Source organism: Triticum urartu, chromosome 5 (assembly GCF_003073215.2).
Source record: "Triticum urartu cultivar G1812 chromosome 5, Tu2.1, whole genome shotgun sequence".
In the NCBI taxonomy this organism is placed as follows: Eukaryota; Viridiplantae; Streptophyta; class Magnoliopsida; order Poales; family Poaceae; genus Triticum; species Triticum urartu.
This window is the reverse complement of record NC_053026.1, coordinates 341252390-341263806: the sequence shown is the minus strand read 5'-3', so window position 1 is coordinate 341263806 and position 11417 is coordinate 341252390. Positions and strand designations below refer to the sequence as shown.

General features: G+C 43.9%; 1 protein-coding gene across 1 annotated transcript in view; it reads right to left on the bottom strand.

Moving 5' to 3' along the window:
• Positions 1-2210: 2210 nt before the first annotated feature.
• LOC125507025 (acetyl-CoA acetyltransferase, cytosolic 1-like) overlaps positions 2211-11417 on the bottom strand; it is a 42269-nt gene continuing 33062 nt past the window's right edge. Inside the window, exons 2-15 of the mRNA XM_048671726.1 lie at positions 8031-8274; positions 7804-7847; positions 7003-7101; positions 6735-6908; positions 6527-6632; positions 6080-6218; positions 5022-5099; positions 4877-4942; positions 4519-4604; positions 3802-3901; positions 3491-3601; positions 3363-3404; positions 3104-3190; positions 2211-2643 (exon numbers count right to left, since the gene is read on the bottom strand). Of these exons, the coding sequence (XP_048527683.1) occupies positions 2554-2643; positions 3104-3190; positions 3363-3404; positions 3491-3601; positions 3802-3901; positions 4519-4604; positions 4877-4942; positions 5022-5099; positions 6080-6218; positions 6527-6632; positions 6735-6908; positions 7003-7101; positions 7804-7847; positions 8031-8274 (1466 nt within the window). The 3' untranslated portion in view covers positions 2211-2553. The remainder of the gene's footprint in view (positions 2644-3103; positions 3191-3362; positions 3405-3490; positions 3602-3801; positions 3902-4518; positions 4605-4876; positions 4943-5021; positions 5100-6079; positions 6219-6526; positions 6633-6734; positions 6909-7002; positions 7102-7803; positions 7848-8030; positions 8275-11417) is intronic.

Here is an 11417-nt window from a genome sequence, read left to right as displayed (position 1 = left end):
AAGCATTGCAACTAAATGAGTTAGTTGCGGAATGATGTATTACGGAACGAGTAAAGAGACTTGCCGGTAACGAGATTGAACTAGGTATTGAGATACCGATGATCGAATCTCGGGCAAGTAACATACCGATGACAAAGGGAACAACGTATGTTGTTATGCGGTCTGACCGATAAAGATCTTCGTAGAATATGTGGGAGCCAATATGAGCATCCAGGTTCCGCTATTGGTTATTGACCGGAGACATGTCTCGGTCATGTCTACATAGTTCTCGAACCCGTAGGGTCCGCATGCTTAACGTTTCGATGTCGGTTATATTATGAGTTTATGAGTTTTGATGTACCGAAGGTTGTTCGGAGTCCCGGATGTGATCACGGACATGACGAGGAGTCTCGAAATGACCGAGACATGAAGATTGATATATTGGACGACTATATTCGGACACCGGAATGGTTCCGGGAGTTATCGGATATATACCGGAGTATCGGGGGGTTACCGGAACCCCCCCCCCCCCCGGGGGGGTTATTGGGCCTCATGGGCCCAAAGTAGTGGAAGAGGAGAGGCAGCAGGAGGTGGCGCGCAGCCCCCCTTGCCCCAATCCGAATTGGGAAAGGGAAGGGGGCGCGGCCCCCCTTCTCCTTCCTTCTCTCCACCTCCTCCTTCCCCCTTCTCCTAGTTGGAATAGGAAAGGGGGGCAAAACCTACTTGGAGTAGGATTGCCCCCCCCCCTTGGGCGCGCCTCCTCCTCTTGGCCGGCCCCCTCCTCCTCCACTCATTTATATACGTGGCCAAGGGGGCACCCCATAGACACAACAATTGATCTCTTGATCTCTTAGCCGTGTGCGGTGCCCCCTTCCACCATAATCCACCTCGATCATATCGTAGCGGTGCTTAGGAGAAGCCCTGCGACGGTAGAACATCATCATCGTCACCACGCCATCGTGCTGACGGAACTCTCCCGTGAAGCTCTACTGGATTGGAGTTCGCGGGACGTCATCGAGCTGAACGTGTGCTGAACTCGGAGGTGCCGTGCGTTCGGTACTTGGATCGGTCGGATCGTGAAGACGTACGACTACATCAACCGCGTTGTGCTAACGCTTCCGCTTTCGGTCTACGAGGTTATGTAGACAACACTCTCCCCTCTCGTTGCGATGCATCACCATGATCTTGCGTGTGCGTAGGAATTTTATTGAAATTACTACGTTCCCCAACACGTAGATGGGAGGCCAACACTGGTTGGAATCACTGAGTCATGGGGGGTTGGCGGGGCTGCACTTGCCGTTCGGAGGGTGGCATCACCTCCGCACCCAAGAGCACAGGATTTGGCAAAAGGGGGCTTTGAGGCATACACGGTAGGGCGGGCGACGAGGCAAACCACGTGGGGTTTTTGCCGCGACGGCGTCCAACGACTCCGGCAAGCAAGGACCGAAAGCACGCAGATCCGAGTTGTCGTGGCCTTGACCGTCATGATCTCGATTAGCCAGATAAGCTGGAAGGGGCGCAGCTACCCGGTCGCCGGGCCGGAGCAACCCGGTGGAGGACGCCGGCAGCGAGGGACACCGGAGAGACGCGGGGCTATAGCCGCCGGGGACGGAACATCACAAGCAAAGACACGCCGCGAGGGGCCCAGAGCCAGCCACAACCGCGTACACGTCGCCGCCTCTGCGCGAGAGCCATCACCGGGCTTGGGGGAGGGCCGTCGGAGACGAGGGGGGCGCCTGCACGGGAGGGCAGGCCATGAATGCCCCGCAACTGGCCATCACCGCCGACCGGCGGGCTCGAGCAGCAGTTGGAGGGAGCCCGAGAATCGCCAGAAGGAGACCGGGTCGCGAGCAAAAGGGGGAGGCGTGTAGGGAGGGGCATTCGCTGCGACCGAGGATAGCGAGACAGGGGGCCGCGACCGGCTAGAGACGCGTGGGGCCAGGCCACCTCGGGGGTGGCCGGATCCCCCGCCGCCAAACCAACAAGGGAGGGTGCCGCCGCGGCAAGGTAGAGTGGCGGGCGGTGTGTCTTGGGGTGTCGTCAGAGGAGGGTGACGCGGGGGAGGGAGGGGGCAGGGCAGATAAGCTGAGATTGTTGGCAAAGGAGAGACTAAGAGAGGGTAGAAGATAAAGTTCAATAAACAAAGAGAGGGTAGAAGATACTTTTTCTTCCAAAATTAAGTTTGACTCGATCATCATTGGACAAAACCACCACTTTCTGAGTACCTTCGGTAGCACAATAATGCTTTATTGCAACAATTATTATCATTATTAAATCAAGAATGTCCAAAACAGTTACTTCCTCCGTCCGAAAATACTTGTCATCAAAATGGATGAAAAAGGATGTATCTAGAACTAAAATACGTCTAGATGCATCTCTTTTTATCTATTTTGATGACAAGTATTTCCGGACGGAGGGAGTAGTACAAGAGAAAATAAAATAAAAACAATCTAGAGTAAGATCAGAAACCGGCACACAAGTTCTAAGTTAATCAATTACTTAATCTGACACAGCACTATGAAATACAGTACATTGAATTTTACATGCAGACTCCATCTTTGGTGTCAGAGCTCATTACGCGAGCTCCATAACGAGCGCAGATGCACCGCCACCGCCGTTGCAGACACCAGCAACTCCGATCTTGCCACTCTTCTCCCTAAGAACCTATTGAGAAGAAAGAACACCGTATTGCTTAGTTTAATTTTAAAAGAACTATGAGAAACGGGCATTGAAGACACGATGACCTAATTAAGATGCTGACAACATCTGAACAAGTGAGGATAGAACCACTGAAGACATGGTAAATGAAATCACGGAATATAACTTCCACATATCCTTTTTAAGCCTCAATGTGGAACAATTGTACGGGTTACAGATTAAACTCCTTTCTGCATATATTTTGGACGCAAAAAGGAGTCACGAAGATGGCCAAATAGTTGTAACAAAAATGTCTTACCCCTTATTGTTTGTGGTATTCTGCAGGCAAGATGTTTATTCCTATGATTACTACTTGATATCATTATTTACTCATGAAATAGCTTCTACTAGAAAATAGGATCCATGCTGAAAAACAGACTGACACGGATGATCAAAATGCAAAACAACACCTCAAGAAAGAACTTACACCAAGAAGGGTGACCAAAATGCGAGCACCACTGCACCCAAGTGGGTGTCCTAAAGATACAGCTCCTCCATGTACATTTATCTTTTCCTGCAAGCATAGCCGTTGTCAGCATGGGAGTTGTAACTATCATCTGGTAATCGGATTAATAAGTATTGCTGGTTAATAGCGAGTCACAGTAACCAAGATTTAGTTCCTGGCAAGAATGTTGACTTATTTTCAGGTGCAAACGTAATTTTGGTTGAAACAAGGAAGCACTTACTGAAGGAATTCCGAGAAGCTTTTGATTTGCAAGTGCAACAGCCTGTTTTCAGAAATAAAAATAAATACCATTTCAAATAATGTAATTAACTAATTACTAAGAAATAAACAGAAATGATCAAGAGATACCGAAAAGGCTTCGTTGATTTCATAAAAATCAACACGAGAGGACTCTAGGCCAGCATTCGTGAGAGCCTTTGGTATGGCAAGTGCTGGGGTAGTGGTAAATAGTTCAGGAGCCTGCATAACATGGGAATTGAAAAATATCATTAAGGGATTCAATTTTGGTAGCAAATAACCTTCACTGATTACAATTACATAAAAGTATTCCAGGAAAGACAGACTCCTGTAACCTTCCAGAACCTACATAATTATATGCACTTGCCTATAATTGTACTCACTACCAGCTAAGATAAACAAAAAAGGGTACTGTAGCTTACTTGGGCTGCATCGGCAAATCCCTTGATCCTTGCAAGGACTTGCAATCCAAGTTCTTGAGCCTTCTTCCCACTCACCAATACTAATGCTGCAGCACCATCACTATTCCACTCAAAAGAAAACAGATGTTACTCAGTGCAGATGCATCACATTTTTCAGTGCATAAACAAACACACGACGAAGTTGGAGGGAGTACATAGAATGCCCGTCAAAGACAGTCAGTGCAGGTACTTAGTTTCTAGCTTAGCGTTCCTTGATTGGCCTCTCTAGGAAGTTAATGTATATGACTATATGAGGATTCCTAATCTATCAATAAACATTGCATCAAGACACTACATTTGCATTTTCTTGAAAAGTTTAATACACAATAGGAACCTCGGCAATTTTTTTCTTGAAAATGAACCAATTTCAGTTATAAATACAAAATAATATATACCATCTCTTGGGCTGAAGTAAAAACATTCTGAGCCGCCCAAACATAAATGTTAAACAGGAGTAGCACTTGGAAACAAAGAGCAGTTGAATATGGCATTGCAGGACAACAATAACACAAATAAAATTAAATGCATAGTGTAGATTGTAGAACAAAGTATAAAATGTCAAAATAGAAAGAAAGAAGGAAAACCACATCTTTCAGAATATCATGCAGTGGTTTCAAAACAATATGTGACAGAAGGACTTCAAAAGGCTTGTAAATAAAATAAGTAACAAGCAGGTACCTTATACTAGAAGCATTTCCAGCAGTAACAGTACCAGCACTCTCCTTGAATGCTGGTCGTAGCTTCTTCAGCTTGGCTGCGTCAAACTACGAGACAGACAATAGTTATATGATGCAGATGAGAGCCTAGACATTTATTCACAAGATACAAATAAATGCAAACTACATATTTTCCTTCTTGCAGTTAACTATATGATGAAGATAAAGTATTGAAATGTTTACCAACAACAAAATACGTACTGATTATTAGTACTTTTTTAGCCTAGTACGTGAAAGCACTGCATTAGGACCAGATACATGCTGCCCCAAATAATCTTCTTGTTTATAGCTTATTTGTGCCATCTTATTAGAAAATTTACCTTGTCTAGGCTCTCATCTTTGTCAACAAGTACTGCAGGTTTCCCTCTACCAACAGGAACTTCAATCTGGATGATAGGACATAGAACATTAGGGAAACAAATAAAGGAACAGTTTCTTACTTTGCCAAAGAGACAGAAAAATCACCGGAACAATCTCCCATGCAAAAGCACCACTGTCACGAGCAGCAATTCCACGCTCATTACTTTGAATAGCATATGCATCCTACATAAAGAACATATAAATTTCAGATGTCACGAATAATAAATATATGGATTACAGATTAAGAACAAAACAGCGAATCTTAGAAGATTTTGGAGGCATCCGACAGGTTTAACGCTGGTATATCAAATTCACCGACGACAACAATAAAACACAAAAGGGAGTACCCAATACCGAAATCTCCCACAGATTCTGGGGAACGGAATTTCTAGGCAGCACTTCCCTTGCCTTTCTTTTTGCAAGGAGGCTGATTCAATCCCAGACCCAGGAAACAAATGGAGATAATCTATGATGCGCAAGGCCCACCCTTCTTAGAATTTTTTACAAAAACTAATTGCAAAGTGATTTAAAGTGCAAAGCATATTGTTCTGCAAGGAAGACCAACCTATAAGATAATACTCCCTCCATTCCTAAATATAAGTCTTTCTAGAGATTCCAATATGGACTACATACGGAGCAAAATGAGTGAATCTACACACTCTGAAGTATGTCTATATACATCCGTATGTAGTCCATACTGAAATCTCTAAAAAGACTTATATTTAGAAACGGAGGGAGTATAAAAGTAATATCTACATGTCTCAAGCAACCATACAAACAAAATATGTGAAATCATGTTCGAAGCAAGCAACGAAGGATCATTTACTCAACCTACCCTAACTAGTAGTGCAAACTAATAGTGGATAATAGACACTGGCAGTAATGCAGAATTGCAGCTATTGCTTCAAAGCATACATGATGATTTATGAGATGAAGAAAAAAGATATAAAACAATGAACCTGCATGAAAATGGTGATTATGGCAGTGATCAGTTCACACTGGAAAGACTGATTGTATGTGCACTTTTGTATTTGGTATTAATCTTCACCGCTACTGAATCTCCGTACATAATAACTAAGACAATGTGTGCCCTTTTGGCACTAGACAAATATAAGAATTATAATTACATCAGAATATGGTTATTGCAATTTGTGGCAAGTTACCTGGTCTTCCCTTGTCAGGGCATGATTGTCAGCACAAAGCTCAGCGCACACTCCCATGGCACAATCACCGTATACATCCCAAAGGCCATCCTTAAGCATGCCATCAACGAGGCTGTCATGTCCGAAACGAGATCCTTTTCTGCATTTGATTGCACAAATCAGTAAGTCAACACCAAGACGTAAACAGCCATACATTAACAGTAAAGTTTTAAATCCATGTTAACCAAGATCCAAGAACATAATATAGTGTAAACATGTTAATAAATAATGAATGAACGAGCGACACGAGAGTACTGAAAAGGCAATCTAAACTTAAGGTCTGACACACAAAATTTTGAACAGATATTTTGGCATTGTATTCCCTAGTATGCTTAGTGTATGCAAGAAAATGATCGTACTTCATTTATGCACTACACAAAAGTAGAACCAGAAGAACACTTGGCTGACCTAGCTTCAGCGATGTATTTCGGAGCATTCGACATGCTTTCCATCCCACCTGCCACAACAATGTCATTGATTCCCAGTTGAATTGATTGCGCAGCAAACATGGTCGCTGTATAGAAAGGAAGGAAAACGGATCATGGTCAGAAAAAATTGGTTCCCTTCAGGAAATTTAGTACACAGATTATACAAGCATGGTCACAAGAATTCAGACCTTTCATGCCAGATGCGCAAACTTTGTTGACTGTGGTGCAAACAACCGTATTTGGTATCCCTGCACCTAAAGCAGCTTGTCTTGCAGGAGCTTGCCCCAAGTTAGCACTCAAGACATTGCCAAAGAAGACCTCCTGCACAAGGGATGGATCGACATTTGCTCTTCTCAGAGCAGCTGATCACCCCGGTAATTATTTTAATATTAAGATGTTACCAAACCGAACAAAGTATACCATCTGGGGTACACAGAGAGAAAGTATTGATATCACCTTCAATTGCTATAGAGCCAAGTTTCGTAGCAGGCAAGGAAGACAAGCCACCAAGGAAACTACCCATAGGGGTGCGTGCAACCCCAACAACACATACATCTGTCAGTAATAAAAGGAAAAGTTACTAATTGCAGCATACAGCAAAACCATCTAGCAGGCTCCCATGCAATTGCTAACTACACAGAGCATGATTATACTCTGAACTTCTGAAGGCATGACTAAACACTGAAGATCAGGGAAGCCATCTGGTAGATGCCAGATTTCTCTTTATTTGTACAAGTTTGCGCAAGGCACCAAACAAAAATATAAGAATCTGTTATCTGGCATGATGTCACGCTACTAGCGAATCAACTGTTTCCTTTTTCTTGCGGTTGGAATCAATTGTTTCCAGTGGTAATGCAGCAAAAAAAAAAAGATAACCAAGCTGATCTAGAGGAGGAAAAGGGAAATTAGCCTATAGTCAATGATGGACATTATCACCATGTATGCTGCGTAAGCATATCAACTACTCATGGAGTATGTTATACTGGCAACCGCACAGCATAATTCAAATATGCCAAGGATCGAGAAAGAAAACAAAAACCAATATCATTGGCAAGTACGAATAAGGATTAAAACAAAAGACTGACTGCCAATTGGTGCCTATCAACACCTTAGATCAATGTGTTTATCTGAACCGAGTCAAGGCCACAATCCTTTCGATGCAGATCGCTTATGTAGTAGTTACAGAAAACTGAGTCTCACTGAACTACTGACAGTGAGCAGCTCATTGCCTTGGAAAAAGCTGGGAGGAAACAATACCTCTGGGGTCTGAACCCATGGCCGCTCCAAAGCCCAGCTCCGACCTGCAAAATCAGAACAAGCAACCCAGCGTCAGCCACCTCACACGCAAGCGCGCCACGGAATCAAGCGAAGAGCCGTCGCATCGCGCACGCGATCCCTCGACAGCAGGGGTGAATGGGGGGAGGATTCAATTCGATTCGATTCTGCAGGTGACAAAGGAGAGGGGGGAGCGAGAGCGAGCGTGCCTCGATCTGGCGGCGGCGGAGTGCACGAGGACGAGGCCTGGAGGAGCCGAGATCGGGGAGAGGGAACAAGACACTGAAACAGAGAACGGAGGTGGACTGGAGTGCTCGACTGCCCCGCCTTCGCTGTTGTTATATTGGGCTCCTCGGACCGTTGATGGTTGGGCGTTGTTTAGATGGCATCTCGACCATCCGCAGTCGACATCGCCATGGCTGTAAAAGAAGAGAAGGCTGAGTTTTTCTTTTTCTTTTTTGGAAGGGTGGGGGTTAATTTGGTTACAAGTTTAATGGCGGTTGAACAAAAATAAGAGTCTCGTAATTAGAAGATGGAAGGTAGTAATAAGTTCCTATTCCCGTACAATCTGATTTCCCTGATTTGGGGGGACTTTTTTCAAGATCAAGACTTAAACGGATTAATAGGAGGGTGCATGCAGCGGTCAGCCTTGCAGGCCAAAAAAATTGTTTTGACCTTGTCTGACCATGTTTTAAAGTTTGCTCAGATTTGACCCCTTTTGCTACCGCCAAATACCCCGAAGGTAGGATTAATGGGCTATCGCCAGCGGTCGTAGACCCCCAGCTATGTCATTCGGTCATGCCTGCGTGTCAAAGTAGGCCACTGGCCCCGGCAATAGCCTTCTAACCCTACCGTCATAGGCACCGATGATAAACACCTAGAGAGGTAAGGCGCTGGAGGCCTTGGGGTTGAGGGTTTCATTCATATGGTCACTAACAAATGGCTCTATCTGGCCGAGCATTGTGTCAGGTTTGTTGGGCCATTTTGATGACTCGCGGATGTGTTGGTGAAAGCGCGGGTTTACTCCTAGAGAGGGTGAACGGAAATTTTTAGAAATTCGTCAAACTCTGATAAATTTGACGAAGATCAGAGTGAAGAAATAAAAACAGGAGCGACACTAATTCATCACAGAAACATAAAGCATACATATAAGATAGATGCAAGTGAAAAACGTGCAATCATACAAGCATTCTGGCATACGGAAGATGTACTGAAGAAATGAAAAATAACATGATGAAAGTCTTCGGTTCAAATTCTTCAGTAAGTAGATCACAGATTCTTCAACAACGGAATAACAGAAGTAAGGGGTTGAGGAATTTGAAACCAGGTAGACTTGGCGATGACACGATGATTTGATAGATCAGTTCCAGTTGTTGTATCAACTATATGTCCGGTTGAGGCGGCTGAGAATGAACTCCGAAGACACTAAGTCTTCACCGTATTCGTCTTCAGCTAAGGTCACAACAGACCTCGCCCAATCACTCGTGGTAAGTCTTTAAGGTAAACTTTCAAAACCTTCATAGACTCGTTCACTGGTACACCACAAGTACTCTTGGGTGCTCAGAACATGACGCCTAACTGTCTGAAAGAATGACAGTCTTCAAAGGTAATAGGCGTCGGATCACCCAGATCAAACTCTTTAGTGATGCTCAATCACTTTGGCTCTGGTTGGGTTTTTCCTCACTTGGGTTTTTCATAAAGTCATCAGAGGAAGGGTTGCTCTCAAATGACAAGTGTCAATTTCTCTCTAGAGCAGCCAACCAACTAGTAGTTGTGGGGGACGGCTGATAGCCAGGGGCAACCCGACATAAATTGTCATAAATGCCCCTTGGAACATGACAATTCTCAGGATAAGGATTCACTCGACGGCTGTCACTCTGCACAGCAACGTTCGAAATTTGGACTCTCAAATTCGTCGGGCACTCAATTTCCTCACAGTATGCAGATCGCTCTGGCAAAATCCTAACGGTCAGACCAAATTTGTCAGTGAACAGAAGAACCGCATCTCCGTCTCTGACAAATTTGTCAGCACTGCCGGAGATTTTCAAAGTATTCACTTGAAGAATTAGGCTTTGTACAGGTTTTGAGCATCACCCCGGAAATACGATTTATGTATCACCTAGACCCCCTTTAACAGTATGGTGTTTTTGAAGAAAATATGCCCTAGAGGCAACAAAGTTGTTATTTTATATTTCCTTATTCATGATAAAGGTTTATTATTCATGCTATAATTGTATTGATTAGAAACCTTACATGTGTGAATACAAAAACAAACACCATGTCCCTAGTGAGCCTCTACTAGACTAGCTCGTTCATCAAAGATGGTTAAGATTTCCTAACCATGGACATGAGTTGTCATTTGATAACGGGATCACATCATTAGGAGAATGATGTGATGGACAAGACCTATCCATTAGTTTAGCATTTGATTGCTCTGTTTATTGCTACTGATTTCATGTATGTGAAATACATATTCCTTTGACTATGAGATCATGCAACTCTCGGATACCAGAGAAATGCCTTGTGTGCTATCAAATGTCACAACATAACTGGGTGATTATAAAGATGCTCTACAGGTATCTCTGAAGATGTCCTGTTTGGGTTGGCATGAATCGAGATTAGGATTTGTCACTCCGAGTATCGAAGAGGTATCTCTGGGCCCTCTCGGTAATACACATCATAGTAAGCCTTGCAAGCAAATGACTAATGAGTTAGTCACGGGATGATGTATGTGATTGCCTGGCTTATTAGGGATGATATTGTCGGTGTCAAAACCGGCAGATCTCGGGTAGGGGGTCCCAAGCTGTGTATCATGGATCGATGGGGAACAAGAGACAGGGGACACGATGTTTACCTAGGTTCGGGCCCTCTTGATGGAGGTAAAACCCTACGTCCTGCTCTTGTTTATATTGATGGAGTATCGAGTACAGAGTTCATCTACCTCGAGATCTGCTACGTCTCGAGCTAGTGTTGGTTTTCCCCGAAGAGGAGGGGGTGATGCAGCACAGTAGCGTAAGTATTTTCCTCAGTTTTTGAGAACCAAGGTATCAATCCAGTAGGAGGTCACGCGCAAGTCCCTCGTACCTGCACAAAACGGTAGCAACTCACAACCAACGCTTAGGGGTTGTCAATCCCTTCACAGTCACTTACGAGAGTGAGATCTAATAGAGATAATATTTTTGGTATTTTTGGTATAAAGATGCAAAGTGAAAAGTAAAAGCAAAACAAGTAAAATAAAGTAATGGAGATTGATATGATGAGAATAGACCCGGGGGCCATAGGTTTCACTAGTGGCTTCTCTCAAGAGCATAGATATTCTACGGTGGGTGAACAAATTACTGTTGAGCAATTGATAGAATTTAGCATAGTTATGAGGTTATCTAGGTATGATCATGTATATAGGCATCACGTCCGTGACAAGTAGACCGACTCCTGCCTGCATCTACTACTATTACTCCACTCATCGACCGCTATCCAGCATGCATCTAGAGTATTAAGTTAAAAACAGAGTAACGCCTTAACCAAGATGACATGATGTAGAGGAATAAATTCATGCAATATGATAAATACCCCATCTTGTTATCCTCGATGGCAAC